Source organism: Rhagoletis zephyria, unplaced genomic scaffold (genome assembly GCF_001687245.7).
Source record: "Rhagoletis zephyria isolate East Lansing unplaced genomic scaffold, Rhagoletis_zephyria_1.1 Rzeph_scaffold_10455, whole genome shotgun sequence".
Taxonomy (NCBI): domain Eukaryota; kingdom Metazoa; phylum Arthropoda; class Insecta; order Diptera; family Tephritidae; genus Rhagoletis; species Rhagoletis zephyria.
The window spans coordinates 849-19,583 of record NW_016167533.1 but is presented as its reverse complement, the minus strand read 5'-3'; the positions used below and the strand labels follow the sequence as shown (position 1 = coordinate 19,583).

Sequence of the window (18,735 nt, the reverse complement as noted above, 5' to 3'; positions counted from 1 at the left end):
AAGCAATGGGAAATAAGGCAAAATTTGTTTTATTTCCAACCTTTGTTGGAAATAAAGCAAAACTCAGATTTTGGTATTATTTCCCATTTAAAAGTGAAATAAAGCAAATTTTGCGTTATTGCCGTTTGTGTTATTTCACCCCCCCCATAAATTTTAATGCAACCTTTAAATGTATAGTGATCGACACGTGACACATTATTTTCCTAGGACATGTTCCGTGTTAGCAATAACGCATTCTGGAGGCGATAGCTACTCGCTTGCCATTCATTACATTTGCCTGCTGGGTAGTTTTATGAAAGTTTATTTAAATAGTTTTATTTTGGCATTTTTAACTTTACAATTCTAAAAATTCAGTTTTTTGTTTTTTGTTTGTGAGAAATGCAAGATGCAGCAATTACCCTGAATATAAACTATCATTTCCTCGTGACGATGGTTACGAAATATTACAAACTATGGCGTAAAAAACAGTATTATAAGCTTACCATTTAAGGGGTATTCAATCAATGTACATATAATTTAAAATTGACAAGGTTCTAAAATCTGAATATAATTTTTTGGGTAACATCATTCAGACTCAATGCGATAAAAGCGCTCCGAATACGCAATTGAGTTAAGGTACTTGTAAACGCTGATTAAATGGTTGAACAATATTATCTGCGCACATCCACACGTCTCCAAAAAAAAAAAACAAAAAACAGAAACAAGAGTTTATTTTTGCGAGTACATTTAAGTAAATATATTATGAAATGCATGCATACATACATGGACACCTTAATGTGCATGTGCATATGTATTTATATGTATGTGCATGTATGTACATTAGGGTGATCCCAGAATTCAGGAGGAGGAAAAAAGTTTAAAACGTTAAGCTCTCACGCCTAGGATTTTTCTAATGACAGTTCTAAATATCATTTTTTTTAACAGAAAAATATGGGTATTCTTTTTTTTCAATTAGAAACATTCTAAGGGGTGAGAGCTTAACATTTTAAACTTTTTTTTTGGACCACTCTAATGTACATACATGTGTGTAGCGTTTGCGAATTGGAAGCCCTGCCACTACTGCATCCAAAGCTGTCAGCGGCGGTCAAGTCTTTTAAATGGTTTTCAAAAACTCAGTCGCAGTTTCAATTCAGACCTCAAGTTGTGTAGATCGCCCAAAATCTAAATAAATTATCGCCCAATGGAAAAGGAACCGCACAATCAGCCTACCGATGTGAACGGGGATGACCCACAGAGCAGAGCTACTGCTGATGTCACACCCGAATGGTTGGCAGGCGAGTTATTTGAAGACTTGTTGAAAGACAAGTTTCCGGAGTACAAATCGATTGCTAAATTTGCGGTGCGGCCCGGCGTGAAAAGCGGTGAGAATTTCATGACGTTGTTGCAGCGCATACATCTGGATGTGGTAATGCAAGGTATGTGTGTATGTACAGATGAGATATGCCTTCGCTATATGTACATACATGTATGCATATATATGTACGTGTACATTAGACCGGGTTGGCCCCCATACGAAAGAAAAAGGTTGTAATTTAGCCGAGTGAAGATTAAGATAATGAAAGTTTTTGGTCGAAGGGGGTAAATTGAGTCGATATCTGCATAGTACTTCGAATATCTCCTCTACGGTGTTAGACAATTTGAAATTGCTTTTCAAAAAAAAAAAATATGGCAAAACTAAATTTTGGGTGTTTTTGAAAGTATCAAGGAAAAACATGTTTATGGAGCTAACGGGCGGTCTTCACCTGTGTGAGATACTCGCTTGCTTTCTGCTTTTTTATCGCAGGCGAGATGATGTTTCGTTGGCTAGGCATTTTAAAGCATACCCTTTTCATTAGAAATTTTGTTAATCAAGATCTTTCGTGTCCTTACTTTGCCGGTATAAATTTATTAATTTTAAAATATCTGGAATTCACGAATCCATTTTTTTTTTAATTTCAAATAGTCGCGCACTCTTTCTAAATTTGTGGTATTTTTAAGAAAATGGCGGTCAAACTACAAAAATTACACTGAAAGGCGACATATCGCGTACCGTAAATACTTTCTACTTTTAGCGCTCTTCAAGAGCGACATCTCATTTGGCTCAACACGTACGCAAGCGTATCAAGCAGGTGAAGACTGCCAGTTGAAGCCACTCCGTGCGCATATGTAAGCTTTCAAACAAAATTTTTTTTCGCGACCCAGTCTAATGTACAATGTGTGTATGCATGTACTTACATTTGTGCGAGTGGGTTCGTACATATGCAGGCATTTAAAGAACAACACAGTTTGAAGCAATATTCAGAATTAAGCTTTTGTTTATTTTTATTTTGCTTCTGCTTTATTTTCGTACGCTCGTGAATCGGTCAATGGCCCAGACGCCACAAAAACCGCAGTTTCCTACATGGTTAAGACACTACCCACCAACCAATTTATACGCAACTTGGTACAATACTGGCAAATCTTTGATAAGGAGAGCTGCACTTACAATACATACTTGCCAGCCTTTGAAGAGATGTACAGGAATTGCGGCTTGGACGTAAAATTCGGCCCCAAAGTGTTCCAGCTGCCAGTGCCGGTCGAACACGAAGGCGAAATTCTGGTTATGGAGGATTTGCGTCCGATTGGCTTCACAAACATCCAACGACAAGAGGGCATGGATAAGGCGCACACCGAAGCGACCTTGCGGAAAGTCGCGCAACTGCATGCCGCTTCTGCCGTCTACTATGATCTCCACGGGCCTTACCCGCAGTTGTACGACAAATGTTACTGCTGCGAAGTGGACGAGTCCTACCCAGCGCGAGCCACCCGCACTAAGCTGCTGCGCGAATGTTTGCCACTCTATGGGGATGTGTGCCATCTGGATGAGAAGTTGGTGAGCTCAGCGCGACAGTTCAACCCAGCAAGTTTTAATTTTTCATTCAAATATCTTTCAGCACAGCTTTTGTGAATTGGCCTGCGATCCCAATCAGGAAGCAGTCCCACAACAACCCCACGAGTTTTACGTGCTAAATCATGGCGATTTGTGGTCAAACAATGTTATGTTTCGATACGATGACAGCGCAGCGATAAAAGATACATATCTCCTCGACTACCAGTTGAATTTATATGGTTCACCTGCCGTGGACTTGTATTATCTTCTGCTATCATCAACTAATTTGGATGTTAAAGTTAGTCATTTCGAATATTTCGTTTCATTCTACCATGCGGAACTGGTGAAGTGCTTGAAATTGCTGAAATATGGGGAGAAAATACCGACACTCAGGGATATCCACGTAGCCCTCTACAGGCACGGAAATTGGGGTAGATACTGTGTTTTGTTATTTAATATTAAATAGGTAGTCTTGACGACCAAAATTTCCGGAAGTATCTACGTTGAAATAGTATTTATACTTGGCTTAAGTAAATTATTTTAATTCTTCGCTCGCTTTGTTTTTGAAAATGTGTAGTCCCTACTGGAGTGCAATTAACGGTTGTGTTTTAATAATTATCTGGTCACTTCTCATATAAAATATAAGTTCAAATTGTAGACTACTAGATGTAGGAAAATATCTCTACCCTAACTCTTTTAACATTTCCACCGTTATTTCGTAAGAATTCTAAATTTTATATCAGATTAGGGAATATCTTATTCCATTAAACTCGGAAAAATTATAAGTTAATCAATAAAATAGAACCTTCTCTCAGTCTAGTTGATAGCTGTACCTTCCGAATCGCTGAACACGATCCCGGTGCCAACGTGGCCCCAGCACGTCTACATCAAGGTCAAATGAAGACTAAATTCCGTTTTTAAGAGGTATAATTTTTTACCCGGGTCCCGTTTTTTTCAAAATCGGCGGTAAAAATGTGATACCAGTTGAAAAACGAAATTTGACTTTATTTTTAACTCGATCCATGCGGGTGTCACGTACCGGTACCGGTACCGGCAAACATAAAGAACAATTTTACTGAAAGAAGGTCCCGTGGAATTATTGACAAAGATTTAATGAATTTACTTTTACTTCAGCTTATAGTATTGTCAGCGATTTGTTGCCTATCATACTATCAGACCAAAGCGAGGACATCAACGTCGATGTTTGGCTGGATGACAAGAATGCGGACATGCGAAGGAAGATGTACCGTAGTCAGCGCTACATTGACCACATGACACAACTGCTTCCATGGCTAGAGACTCGCGGGTTATTGGATTTCATACCTGAGGGCGAAGTATTTTAACACGCAAGGAGGATATATACTTTTTTCTAATGAAACTTAAATGAGATAAATATTAATTCATTCAATAAAACTCTTTCCATTACTATTTCCAGCAGTAAAATTAAACGTTTACTTTTATATTTGTAGCCTGATAACTGTTTTATTCAATAATTGTGTGGAGCTTGAGGCCATGGTAGAAGTTATAGTCGCTATTTCGGAGATCACAACATCTCCTCATAAGAATTCCTATTTTTAAGTTCACATGGATTTGAATCGAGACACTCAGGCGCACAAAGGCAGTGGTTTAACCACTTAAGGCCAGTTTTCCAGTGCCAATTTAAACTCAGATTATGTAAAGTGCGCTCATATTTAACAGCTGGTTGACATTTGATTGGATAATCTTAGTTTAAACCAGCTAGAATTATGGTCTGATTATGGCAACTTAACGTAACTTATCGGCTCTTACTTCACACATTCTCATAAATGAATGTTGCTTATAATTCAACAGCCGAAACTTAACGTAACTTAATGCAACGTCGAAATCTGTTTCATTTTGATTTTTTAAGTTCTATGTTCCGTTAGGTTAAGTTAAGTTCTCATAATCAGGCTTTTAGTCTATTTAGTTCATTACAATGCTGCCGCATGAATAAAAACTAAGCAATTACTTTCCTTAAAATTTCAGACCTTTTTCTCGATATATTCGATTTAAGTAAAATTTTAGCAAAAGCAATTGCTTAACTTATTCATACGGTCCAATACTTTTTGTTTCATTATCTGGTGCGTAAGTATCCCAAGCTAGTGGTTTTCCCTACACGGGAACAGGCGACATACAATACCGCAAACACTCAATGACTGTCCTTGTGACTTTTTTATAGTCATCGCATATTGCAAGTCGAACGGGAATCATTGGGATGCGTGGTATCGAAGCGTCTTCTCCTTTATACTTTCCTTTCATAATTTTTACTTCGGTGACGTTGCTCATCAATTTCTTCACCGCCATCTGGATTCCATTACAAAGACGTGAATGGTTGCTTTGAATCTTCAAATTCAACTGATTGACATTGATGTTTTTCGGAGCTAATATATGTAGCCCGTTCGCTTAACCAATCATGATTTTTGTAATTTTCCGCAATGTTCGGGAAACCTTTTCCTATGAGTTAAGTCTTTGATTTTGGTGAACTAACAAAAACCAGAGGGCAATGTAATGCACCCAGTTGAAATATGAACGGATATTCTACCATTGCAAATGTCCAGTAATTGGTTTGAAAATACCTTTCCAAATTGGTCGTTCTGCAGGTCGACACGTATGTATGTTTATACTTAATTTTAAAGTATGTACATATCTCCACAAAACGGGCATCAAACATGCATTGAGTTCAGTGGCTGGCGTTAACCGATTTGGCGAAACTCACCTCCAACAGAATCATCGCGCCTCCAAGCATCTTCTGATTATTTCGTAGATCTCGCATCGTTCGGTCTAATACCTTCAAAGACTTTTTAACTTACATTGCTGCAGAACTTTGGCCATCGAACAAGTCTTCGAGATGTTGCATATCAGGTTTTCAGTGAATTAGTAATTTTAGTGCTGAATGAGCCGTTCGCCCGCCTTCCAGCAACCTAGCTGCAATGCCGAACGAAGCAAGTGCCACGCGGTCCTGACAGGGAGTTGTGGATGAAATTTTGAAGATCTTTTGGTATAAATATTTTTAAACCATTTTGCCTTGCTTTTCAAAATCAAATTTAAAAACTAATATTTTTGTATTGTCACTTACATATACATAGTTGCAAAAGTGTCAAGCTGGGCAAAAAAAGATATCGACAACCCACCATGCAAAACATGAGAAATAGGCAACAATCGTCAATGGCAACAAATTGGCGACTCACCGATTTATTGCTGTGGTGACAAATCGGCAACATCACTTCATTCATGTCAATTTTGAATAAAAAAGTTCTCAAAAATTCCGAAACTTATGAATATGGCGTCAATAGTATTGGCCAAAAGCATCTAAATTATGCCCAAGGACAAGATTGAAAAAATAGGAAGCTTCACAGCGAGAAAATGAATTAATTCCGATTGTAAGTTGCAATTTGGTATACAAAAAAATAAATGAAGTATTAAAAAGAATAAAATTATTCCAAATATCGCCTGAAGCGATAAGAAAAGGACTTATTCAGGTAATAAGAAAACGACTCGCCCAGGCGAGTTGCCTTCGGCGGACGTTTTAAAGCGACCGGTAATAGGAAATCGATTCGATGGCAATATTACCGGCAATAAATTTGTTTCCGAGGGCGACACNAAGCGGGTTCTTTTATGTACCCAACCCGTCTAAGTACCTCAAATAGCTGACATTTTTGTGAGGTACTTAAGCGGGTTTTACTGTACATAGTTTACAAAGGCTGGTCAGGCTAAAGGTAAAAACTGTGTTTATTTTGGATAAGTTTATTACCTTAGTGTTGAAAGAGTATGTAAATGTGACAAAATGCTCGCAAATTCAAATATTCTCTGTTAAGCTTTAATCGTCAAGTATTACTTTTATTACTTTTATTTATTGTACTTTAAAGTTAGGTTTTTATTTCCCGAGCGAGGAGGCTTGTAACACGCGTCAGCTTCGTTTTTCTTCGAAACTGAAGCATTTTTATAATGTCCGACGAAGTAGTAAAAGCCTTTTTCACTAAGGTAGAAGGTTATAATTAGTAGGTTAGGTTAGAATTATAGCATTTTCTACACAAAGAGGAGTTAGTTCTCAATATGGAGAGAAAGGTTAGATTTCTAATCATATTCTAGCAAACACAAGCAAACTTTATTTTCAAAGTTTCTACCCAATTTAATCGAATTTTAGTTATCACAAAATTTATAATTTTCTAAGTAACGATACCTAAATACTAACGAAGTAAGAAGGGCCAGCATATATGCAATTTTGCTTGTTCTCCTTCCACAGTTAACTTTTATGCGAAATATGAACGAGTTGTATTTAAAATTCGGCAGTGTCGACACACAAGCCTTCAATGTTCTGAACCATGGTGATTTTTGGATAAACAATGTTATGTTCCAACACGACGGCGAAGACCGTACCACCGTTAAGGAAGTGCTCTTCATTGACTTTCAGCTGCCCAAGTACGGAACTTTTGCAATGGACTTGTTTTGCTTTCTAATGACCTCACCAAATTGGTCTATAAAGCTGAAGAACTTCGAATCTTTTGTTGAATACTATCACCTGAAGCTAATTGAAAATTTTCAAATATTGCGATATGAGAAACCAGTACCAACTTTGGATGACTTACGAGCACAACTGGAAAAATATGGATTATGGGGTGAGACCTAAATAAGCTATTAGCTGTATATTTCGTTGGTGTTTGCTTTAAATAACCTTAAACTTTTGACAACTTATTACTAGGATCACTTTAACTGGATACTTGTTTCCTTCTTTGCAGCATTTGTTTGTGTACAACGCATACTCGCTGTGGCCTTACTGGATTCTCAAGAAAATTCTAATATAGAAACTTTTATGAGTGATAACGAAGAGGGAAGAGCGTTTAAGAAGCGAATGTTTTACAATCCACTTTATGTGTCGCAAATGAAGGAGATTCTACCTTGGCTTATAGAGAAGAATTACCTTCATTATCTTACACAGGTCTCATAAAAAGTTCTTACTATACTATACAAGATGCCAAAAATATGATACTTTTTTGTAGTTTGGATGCAAAGGTGCAATATTTTATTTAAAAACTCGAATGAAGAATAAATTTTTTTGAATTGGTAAAAAATTAATAGAATTACATGTGTGTATGCTTGTGGCTGATATCCTACACTGACCCGAGTTTGCTTTTTAATTACTATACTAGAGTTTACTGTTTGATGCGAAAATGCGATAGGCAAAAATTAGCCATTTGTTTTGCACAAAAGCGTGAACAGTGTTAAATAAAATTAAATGAAAACATATAACGTACGTACATATCTGTTTCGTTTCATGGAGAAATACTGTGGACATTACCACGATAGTTCCTTTAACGGTGGGAAAGTCGATTCGAAAGAGTTGAATGTTCAGAACCATCTTCTGGCCCAACAATGTGGCACGTTTCAATACGATGCGTTTGGCAAGATCAAAGAAACATATTTTGTGGATTATCGAACTCCAAAATATGGCTCACCAGCACAGGTCTTGTGCTACCTTAATCTCTTCACTGCGAGCTTGAAGCAATTCGGTCAATTTATCAAAACCGTTTGTGATTGCATATTGCTTTTTTGTATAAATTGAACCATGGCGAGAGCATTCAATGNACTTGTGCTACCTTAATCTCTTCTCTGCGAGCTTGAAGCAATTCGGTCAATTTATCAAAAGCGTTGTTTGTGTTTGCATATTGCTTTTTTGTATAAATTGAACCATGGCGAGAGCATTCAATGGTAGTCGAAACGAGTCACATTGGGCAGGCAAGCTTTTACGTACATATATATTTAAACACACAGAAAAATGCACTGCTATGCGGACAAGAGTATACAATTCAGTGTAATACCGTGATTACTGATAACGAAAGCCAATTTCAAAAATTTGGCAGAAGCCCCGCATAAAAGATCATCAACGCAGCTACATTGTATAAACTTACATATGTATGTATGAATGTATGTATGTATGTTGAAAAAGCTCATTATCTATCTCGTCTCCCATTTACGTTCGCCAGCTTTTGAATATCGGCATTCAAGTTCAATGCTAATCATTATTCAACTTCAGTCAGCAGCTTATGGTTAGTTAGTTATTGGTTTCCGAGGGGCCGACAGTGCGTTCACTAATTGTTCAAAGGAAAAAATGTCGCTTCAAGATGCAAACGGATCGTCGGATAGCGTTCTAACTGGAAATGGTCCCCAATTGCCAGACTGGATAAAAGCAGAACTGTTCAGCAACTTCCTAAAGGAAACAGTGCCGGAATTTAGAGACATCAAAAGCTTCAAAACAAAGCCCGCCGTAGCCCCGGGTGAGAACTATACCACCATCATGCTGCGAATCGAAATGGAGATCAACACGCAATGTAGGTTCGATTCGATGATTCACCCACCACGTAGCCACTTGACTCATAAAACATGCATACGCTCATATTTATGTATGCATATCTAATATGTACAATTCTCCATAGCTGGCAACGAGAAGACTCTGTCGTATATGTTGAAAATACCACTTGAATCGATTAAGGATCTAATGGAGAAGCACAACATCTTTGACGTTGAATCCATGATGTACCGTTCGGTGGTGCCCGAAATGGAGCAGATGTACCGTGACGCCGGAGTCGAAGTTAAATTCTCCGCCGGCTACTACGACATCCAGACGCCATCACAATTTGGTGTCATACTGCTGGAAGATTTGCGCCAGCGTGGCTTCAAAAACATCAACCGCCTTGAAGGGCTCGACATGGAACACGCAAAGTGTGCGCTGAAGAAGCTTGCTCAATGGCACGCAGCTTCGGCCACGAGGGTCCAGTTGATGGGGCTTTATCCTGCAGTATTAACATCTGGGTACTTTACGGACGAACACTACGATCTGATGAAGCAAATATATGAAAATTTAGGCAATGTATTCCTGAGCAGCGCAAAAACATTCAACGGAAGTGAAGAATACATTGAAAGCTTGGTTCGTATACATCGTTGCTTTTTTTTTTAATTTCTGAAGCTGCACGCGAAAATGGTTCGGTAAAATTGGTAAAATTGCTAAATTCGCAAGCTACCGTTACACATTATAGAATAATGGGCTTTGTTCACATGCGCTTTTTAAAGTTTCTAACCATTGGCTCATAGTTTCAAAGAAGATAAACCATTTGTACCGAACCGCGCTTGAACCGATTCTGCCATCGGTTGTCTGTATGCCTAATATGTATATTTTGCAGGAAAAATTTAATTCGCACTACTTTGATAGTTTCTTTAATGCTGGCAAAGTTGATCCGAATGAGTTTAATGTTTTGAACCATGGAGACTGCTGGTCCAACAATGTCATGTTTCAATACGATGCGTTTGGCAGGATCAAAGAAACATATTTCGTGGATTACCAAATTCCAAAGTATGGCTCGCCAGCTCAGGACTTGTACTACCTCATCCTTTCGTCTACGAGCTACGACTTGAAATTGAAGCAATTCGATTATTTCGTAAAATTCTATCATGAAAATCTGGCGGAGAGTCTCACTCTCTTGAAGTATCCCAAGCAAATACCAAAACTGAAAGATTTACACATCCATTTACACAGAACCAACATTTGGGGTAAGTAATTGTAAAATAAACCTAACAAGACTTTGCTTCAACGCGCATCTTTATAGCTTATACGACAGTCACTGGCGCTATGGGCGCCGTATTGTTGGATCTCACTGACAAAGCCGACGTCGCAGCCCTAGTCGGGGAAAATGAAGCCGGGAATGAATTTAAGAAGCAAATGTACACCAGCGCCAGATTTCGAAGGCACGCTGAGGTTATCCTGCCGTGGCTGTTCAATCGCGGCGTGTTGGAGTGCTGAACATACATATGTATGTATGTATGTACATATCACACTATAAATACAAAATAATCGAAGACCTAAACTTTTGAAAATCGCTTTTCCGTAATATTTCTTTATTGGCGCTAATGTCGTTGCTTCTTCTTGTTCTACAGCTTTTTAGTACTCCTAAAATTTCATAAGTTTTGAGTTGCGACTGCTTTGCATTTAGTGTAGGGCTGTAAAAGTAAAGAATATTTGGATAGCCGTATGTATTCGTTACTAATCCAATCAACACCCGTTACTTTCATATCGTTACTTTACTCGTTACTTTTGATAAAAGCATTTGTACCTCACACAACTCATCGCAACAAACCTCGTCCTGTCCGTTCGTACATTTACATGCATGTACATTAGAGTGGTTCAAATTTTTTTTGTTTAGGAAATTCATAAACGCTTCTTCAAATTATTGTTATTTGTGATAAAAAATGAGAAACGTAATTTTTATTTTGAAAAAAAAAGGTTTTTAGAGGTTGTTGTTGCTGTAGCAGTATACAAGTTCCCCAAAAGGTTTTTGGGGAGTGTTGCTGGAGTGACAGTCCTTGGCCAGTTATAAATCTGGGTCGCTCCGNCACATATCACACAAATACAAAATAGTCGAAGATCTAAAAATTTGAAAATCGCTTTTCCGTAATATTTCTTTATTGGCGCTAATGTCGTTGCTTCTTCTTGTTCTACAGCTTTTTAGTACTCCTAAAATTTCATAAGTTTTGAGTTGCGACTGCTTTGCATTTAGTGTAGGGCTGTAAAAGTAAAGAATATTTGGATAGCCGTATGTATTCGTTACTAATCCAATCAACACCCGTTACTTTCATATCGTTACTTTACTCGTTACTTTTGATAAAAGCATTTGTACCTCACACAACTCATCGCAACGAACCTCGTCCTGTCCGCTCGTACATTTGCATGCATGTACATTAGAGTGGTTCAAATTTTTTTGTTTAGGAAATTCATAAACGCTACTTCAAATTATTGTAAGAGAAACGTATTTTTTATTTTGAAAAAAAAGAAGGTTTTTAGAGGTTGTTGTTGCTGTAGCAGCATACAAGTTCCCCAAAAGGTTTTTGGGGAGTGTTGCTGGAGTGACAGTCCTTGGCCAGTTATAAATCTGGGTCGCTCCGGTTACGTAGACCCGACTGTCGTGGGAACTCTTTTTAGAGGTTGTTGTTGCCGCGCTAGTCGGTTTTTATAAAAACGCCGATCTTCCAATTTTTTTTTTTTATTTTCGTGACATATTAAAATGCAGCTAAGATTGGGGTTTTTACTCTGGTATTATTAGGGGACAAATTAAAAATTTAGGGGACTACCAAAATTAAAAGGTTGATATTGAACGACTTACGTATTATCATGGGTTGAAACTTGTTACCAACCAGGGGGTTTCTGGGGTTCCTAATTAGGAACCTGAATCAGTTTTTTTAATACGAAATGGCGGATTCAATATGGCAATCAAATTCTTAAAAAATTGCTAAAATTAAAACGTTGATGCTGACAGTTTTAAGCATTGTCATGGGTTGAAACTCGTTACCAGTGGATTTATGGCATTGCTGATTACGAATCTGATGTCAGATTTTCAAAATTCAAAATGGTAGTTCCGAGCTTCAAACAAATCCAATCAATATATTTTTTTAAGTTGATCGCCATATTGGATCCGCCATTTTGCATTTTGAAAATCTGACATCAGATTCGTAATCAGCAACCCCAAAAGTTTAGTATGCATACGCCGCCAGATCCGGCAAAAGGTTCGGATTAAAATGAGGTTTCTATGTAGAGTAGCTTTAATTTGGTATGTATGTTCGACTGAAAAATTCCAGGAAGTATAACAATTACGATTATATATTTATATTTATAGTAAAAATCACAACTCAAAGACTTAAAGGTTTGATTAATATTTCATTTCGTTTTTTTTCTCTGTGAAACTCTCGAAATCCAAAATGGAAAGTTTAAGAATCCTTAGTACCCAAATATGAATTGATATCATTAAAGAGTAAGAAGGTTTAAAACCTTGAAACCCCCTAAGTAGGAATATAAACTGCCGCACTGTGTAATTAAGAAGTTCTTACGCCGACTGCATATGCAGTGGGGATCAGATACATATGTATGTATGTACATATCTAATCGAAAAAAGCTTACATACTTCAAAGATGAAGTACAATTCATTTCAATGGGGTTGTGTTAAGCAGCGTTTGCATTGTTCAACTTTCACAGGCGATCAGTTCAATCAAAAGAACGAAAGTTGGCTGACGACCAACTTCATTGAAAGACCGTTGGCACTATTCAAGTTCAAAAGTTGATCAAAAAGTTGAACAATGCAAACACTGTTTTACATATAATAAATTAATAACTCAAACTCAATGAAGCCTGTGCAGAAAAAAACAGTGTGTGAAAACGACTTAAACCTTTTCAGTTAAATTTTTCGCATTGAACAAAAATAGATCTATGGCATTTTGATGAAGCAACTTATTTTAATGATTTAGGCCATTTTCTCTTTAAAGCAATATTCCATTGAGTACCCAAACAATATTTTACCGGCGAATTGCCGTAGATCCACTTTTAATCGTTTTGAACGGGAGCTTATGCTTTTTTAATCCAAAGTGAATGGCAACAACAGTAAAATTCCCAGATAATGTACTTCCCGCATTAAAAAAAAAAAATCGACCCGCTAATTACGTTGTGATGTGTAAACCAATTGATGAAATTCATACGAAAATCATTCATACGGATAATCGGATATTCGGAGTTTTTAATCAGATATTCGAATATTCGGATTATCCCGATATTAAAAAAAATCCGGATAGAACGTTTGTTTGCCTTACGACAAGAAGTTATGTCCGATGAGCAAATTGAAAAGAGTGATCAATTTGCAAATAATGAGACATCGTATAAATATCAACCAAGCTCTAGTGACTAGAAATGCAGTGAAAGTTGCAAACCCAATCCCGAAAGAAGCAGAAGTGAATCATAAAGAGAGGAATCATAAGTAAGAGGTTAAAGAAGGCTTAGAACCGTAAATATTTTTGTGGAAGGTTGCCACCTGCTTGAAATTTTTAACTTAATTTAATTATTAAATATTGCAATATGGGTACCAACCTGCCCAGCTTTGGGGAAAAATTACGGCCGCAAATATTTTTGAGGGGGAGCTGGCACTTGTTTGAATATTTGTATTTAATTAAATTGTTTAAATAAATGAAATATTACAATACAGGTACCAAACTAAAGAGGGTTAAGAAAGTTTACTATAGAAAATAATTTTGAAGCGGGTTACCACCTATGTATTTGAAACATTTAATTCAGTTTAATGATGATGGCAAAAAAATACAGAAAGGTTTTTTCTTAACAGTGGTCGCCCCTCAGCAGGCAATGGCAAACCTTCGAGTGTATTTCTGCCACTATATCAAGGTGCACGCCACAAATCGAAGGAGAAGCACGGCCATGCACTAAAATATGTGTAGGCGCCAATCTATTATTATTATTATTAAATCGATGAGATAAGCTAAATGTTACAAAACTAGCAAATGCCCCGCGTGCTTCGCTGCGCGCTGTGTTTTAACTCCCACCCAAAAGTCGTATGGCCTCATTTATAAAATATGTATATTCAAGGAGTTTTATGAAGTAAGACTTTCAAAAACAAGTTCGATCTATGAACTCGATTATATTTTTTTTTTGTTTAGGGTAGGTAATTAAAAAATATATAAAACATCGACTTTCTCCTAGAAATCTAATTTATATTATTAAAACTCTTTTTAAATACCGTCTAATTTGAAAAAGTTCTGCCTACTTTACAAATACTAAGTATTAACTAAATAATATTGAGGGAGTAACAAAACAAAACTACTTTTAAGGCGCTGCGAAGCACGCGGGGTATTTGCTAGTATTCTATGAATTTGTTAAAGTTTTTATTTATAAACTCGTTTATTTGTATTTTATTTATAATAACAATCATGTTAAGAAGATTACCATTACTGTTTTATATGATTTATGTTCGTAAACATATTTACATACATATGCATGTAAAAGTATTCTGTGAATTCAAATTACCAAGGTTTTTGTTTTATATGTGGTAAGTATGATAATAAAAATAATTGAACTTTCTTTGAAATAATGGCGTTTTCTTCTTTTTTTTTGCCCTCTCAGTGCCCTCTACGCAAAATTTCTAAGGAGAGGGCAATGAAAATCGAATTTTTTTGTTTCGAAAAGAAAACGCCAAAACATAAATGTATTCGTCTATTGAACTAAATGAACTACATATATGAACTAAAGAACTAGTTCATTAAGATAAACGAACTACAACTCAACGGTTCACTCAAAAGAACTAAAGTGCCCAACTCTATTATTTACATTGTATGTATGTATGTTCAGCACTCCAACACGCCGCGATTGAACAGCCACGGCAGGACAGCCTCAGCGTGCCTTCGAAATCTGGCGTTGGTGTACATTTGCTTCTTAAACTCATCCCCAGCTTCGCTTTCCCCGACTATGTCTACGATATTCGCTTTGTCGGTGGGATCCAACAATACGGCGCCCATAACACTAATGATTGTCGTATAAGCTTTAAAGATGCGCATTGAAGCAAAGTCTTGTTAGGTTTATTCTACAGTTACTTACCCCAAATGGTGGTTCTGTGTAAAAGTATGTGTAGATCTTTCAGTTTTGGTATTTGCTTGGGATACTTCAAGAGAGTGAGACTTTGGGCCAGATTTTCATGATAGAATTTTACGAAATAATCGAATTGCTTCAATTTCAAGTCGTAGCTCGTAGACGAAAGGATGAGGTAGTACAAGTCCTGAGCTGGCGATCCATACTTTGGAATTTGATAATCCACGAAATATGTCTCTTTGATCCTGCCAAACGCATCGTATTGAAACATAACATTGTTGGACCAGCAGTCTCCATGGTTCAAAACATTAAACTCATTCGGATCGACTTTGCCGGCATTAAAGAAACTATCAAAGTAGTGTGAATTAAATTTTTCCTGCAAAAGTATACAAATAGGCAAAAATATAACAAAGATGCAATTCAGTTAAAAAATAGGTGGTCCAAACCACATAAAAAAACTTTCACCGATGGCAGAATCGGTTCAAGCGCAGTTCGGTGCTAATGGTGCATATTTTTTTGAGCCAATACATAGAACACATACATACATAAGATATATGGTGATTTAGTTTCTTCCAAAAAATGTTGCCCTTCCCCGGTGATTGATGTTACACTCAACCCTATAAAAAAGCATGTTTTTTCCTTCTTGTCTTCGTCCAACTCACTTCGTCCAACTCATTTCCTGATGTTGTCCTTTTAAGACAACCATCTGCTTTTCAGGGCAACCATCTCCCCTGACAGAGCTTTACAGGGCAGAGAATGTGCCTTTTATGCGTTAAAAGAGTGTGACGATTTAAGAAACGAACATACAATTTTCTCACCCGAAGTTTCGAACACGAAAAGAGAAAGCGGCTATCAAAAGGCAACATTTTTGGCAGAAACGAAATTACCAGATGCATTTCGCGTGGAGGTTTTTGTTTCTTAATTAAAAAAAAAAACAACGGTTCATGTTTTTTGATTCAAAGCCCGATAAAGGCTAAGGTTCGGTTAAAAACAGGTTCGAATCAAAACCTATTTGTAGACCTGGTGTATACCAACCAAGCTTTCGATGTATTCTTCATTCCCTGGGAATGATCTCGCGCTGCTCAGAAATGCATCGCCCAAATTTTTATATATTTGCTTCATCAGTTCGTAGTGGTCGTCCAAAAAGTATGCAGTTGTCAAAGATGCAGGATAAAGCCCCTTCAACTGGACCCGCGTGGCCGACGCTGCGTGCCATTGAGCAAGCTTCTTCAGTACACACCTTGCGTGGTCCATGTCGAGCCCCTCAAGGCGGTTGATGTTTTTGAAACCACGCTGGCGCAAATCTTCCAGCAGTATGACACCAAATTGTGATGGCGTCTGGATGTCGTAGTAGCCGGCGGAGAATTTAACTTCGATTCCGGCGTCACGGTACATCTGCTCCATTTCGGGCACCACCGAACGGTACATCATGGTTTCAATGTCAAATACGTTTCGCTTCTCCATTAAGTCNATCACGGTACATCTGCTCCATTTCGGGCACCACTGAGCGGTACATCATGGTTTCAATGTCAAATACGTTTCGCTTCTCCATTAAGTCCTTAATTGATTCAAGTGGTATTTTCATCATATATGACAGAGTCTTCTCCTTACCAGCTGTTGATATATACAAACAATATGGAAATATAAATACATATATGTATTAACATATCGCACCCTAAATCAAAAACAATCACAACTTTAGATATACGCTCTGTGAACTGTTTTATGAAACAAAACAAAATTTGGAAAAATTTTGAGTTTTGACTCTTTTTGATTAATCGTACGTGTGTTTTACGAGTATAGCTACTCGAACCTACATTGCGTGCTGATTTCCATTGCGATTCGCAGCATGATGGTGGCATAATTTTCACCCGGGGCCACGGCGGACTTTGTTTTGAAGCTTTTGATTTCTCTAAATCCCGGCACTGTTTCCTTTAGGAAGTTGTTGAACAATTCTGCTGTTATCCAGTCTGGCAATTGGGCACCATTGCCATTTGAGACGCTGTGCGATGATTCGTTTGTATGATTATTTTCTTCTTGAAGCGCCATTTTTTCCACCGAACAATTAATGAAAAGCAACTAAGAAGGCATTGTTGGCCTTTTGGAAGCCAAAATCTAACTAACCATGAACTGCTGAATAAAACCGAGTAAAGATTCGCATTCAACTTGAATGCCGATATTCAAAAGTTGGCGAACGTACTGGGACAACATGGATTATGAGCTTTCTCAATGTACACAAATATATGTATGTATACATACAGAGATACATATGTACATATGTATATAAAATGTGACATAATTTTGAAATTTACTTTCGTTATCACCGATCGGAACTGTCAACTCATGTTTGCATAGCAGTGCATACTCAATACGTAAAAAGAAACTCCCCGGTGGGAAAATAGGGAATGCATTACCTTTTTCTACCACGAAAACATTAACGCCTTTGTTTGAACGAAAAGCTGCATCGCAGTGTAAGCGAGCGGGTAATGTTTAGACGAAGGTTTGAAGCCGTATCATTGAGATAACTGAATTGCCTGTAATCCTTAGCCACAAGCAAAACAAAAAATTTGAGAACAAATTTAATTATGTCTTTTATACATTGGATAACGAAGGTTCCGTTTTGCTGAAGAACGGCCTAATTCTCGAATCGAATACTAACCTATGCTACATTCGCTACCGAAGGTGGGACTCGAAAAAAAGATTCGTTTTCCAATCATTTTCGAATTGTTAACCCAGCACAATGCTTCTTGGGTATACTATATTATGAGTTATTATTAAGCAGGATTGGCGTTGTCCCACCCGTGACAAAAAAAAAAACTAAAAGTTATTATATTTAATTACAGAAATCGAGATTGTGTATCGTGTTTGTTACACAATGTTAAAAATTCATTGAAAATTTTTACCACTATTGCATTTTCGTTTCCACATAGTTAGTTAAGAAAATATTAAAATATGAGGCACATTGGACCTTAAACTCGATTATTCAAAAATTTCTTGACTCCAACAACACCCAGCTAGTACAAACAAAAGTGTAAATACTCGAAGCATTTCACCCAAATTGCATTGCCATCGACAAATGCAGACGGTTGCTAATAATTCATGCTCTCACACATATTTTTGAACATAGTAGGGGTATTCACTGTATACTGTCTAGCATGGTGCATAGATTTATGCTAAATAGCATGATTGTTGTTGTTTCATGTGTTCAAACAATTCGCCAATCATGCTATCTATGCACTGCAATGCATAGTATGCACCGGATCGTGAATACCCCTAGTGTCACCATTTGCGCTAAAAAAGATATTGAGAGCTGCAGCATTTCGCGAGTCTTAATATGACTATTCTAGGGCAAAAAGTGGGTGAGTTGAACCTCTACTTGGCTTCTTATATTTTTTAATAACTAATCTTTAATATGGACCATACTAAAACATCCTCTTCATATAAAAGTTCGTACGTGCCTCATCCG

At 37.3% G+C, this 18,735-nt stretch overlaps 3 protein-coding genes across 4 annotated transcripts in view; 2 read left to right on the top strand and 1 right to left on the bottom strand.

Moving 5' to 3' along the window:
• LOC108376451 (uncharacterized) overlaps positions 1-614 on the top strand; it is a 2,121-nt gene extending 1,507 nt beyond the window's left edge. Inside the window, exon 2 of the mRNA XM_017632669.1 lies at positions 573-614. Coding sequence (XP_017488158.1) covers positions 573-614 — 42 coding nt within the window. The remainder of the gene's footprint in view (positions 1-572) is intronic.
• A 452-nt stretch (positions 615-1,066) lies between these two features.
• Positions 1,067-10,985, top strand: LOC108376450 (uncharacterized). Its single transcript, XM_017632668.1, has 8 exons — positions 1,067-1,415; positions 2,355-2,851; positions 2,913-3,279; positions 3,983-4,188; positions 8,916-9,192; positions 9,298-9,788; positions 10,042-10,408; positions 10,465-10,985. Exons 1-8 carry the CDS (start codon positions 1,181-1,183, stop codon positions 10,656-10,658), a joined length of 2,634 nt encoding a protein of 877 aa, XP_017488157.1. The 5' UTR covers positions 1,067-1,180; the 3' UTR covers positions 10,659-10,985.
• A 3,899-nt stretch (positions 10,986-14,884) lies between these two features.
• On the bottom strand, positions 14,885-17,829 carry LOC108376452 (uncharacterized). Of its 2 annotated transcripts, none has more exons than XM_017632670.1 (5): positions 17,087-17,358; positions 16,741-16,883; positions 16,305-16,652; positions 15,279-15,645; positions 14,885-15,222 (listed from the first exon to the last, which is right to left on the bottom strand). In XM_017632670.1, exons 1-5 carry the CDS (start codon positions 17,316-17,318, stop codon positions 15,029-15,031), a joined length of 1,284 nt encoding a protein of 427 aa, XP_017488159.1. In that variant the 5' UTR covers positions 17,319-17,358; the 3' UTR covers positions 14,885-15,028. The 2 variants fall into 2 exon arrangements, with proteins under 2 accessions (XP_017488159.1, XP_017488160.1); XM_017632671.1 differs by having other exon boundaries at positions 15,029-15,222; positions 16,305-16,709; positions 16,798-16,883; positions 17,087-17,829.
• Positions 17,830-18,735: the final 906 nt, after the last annotated feature.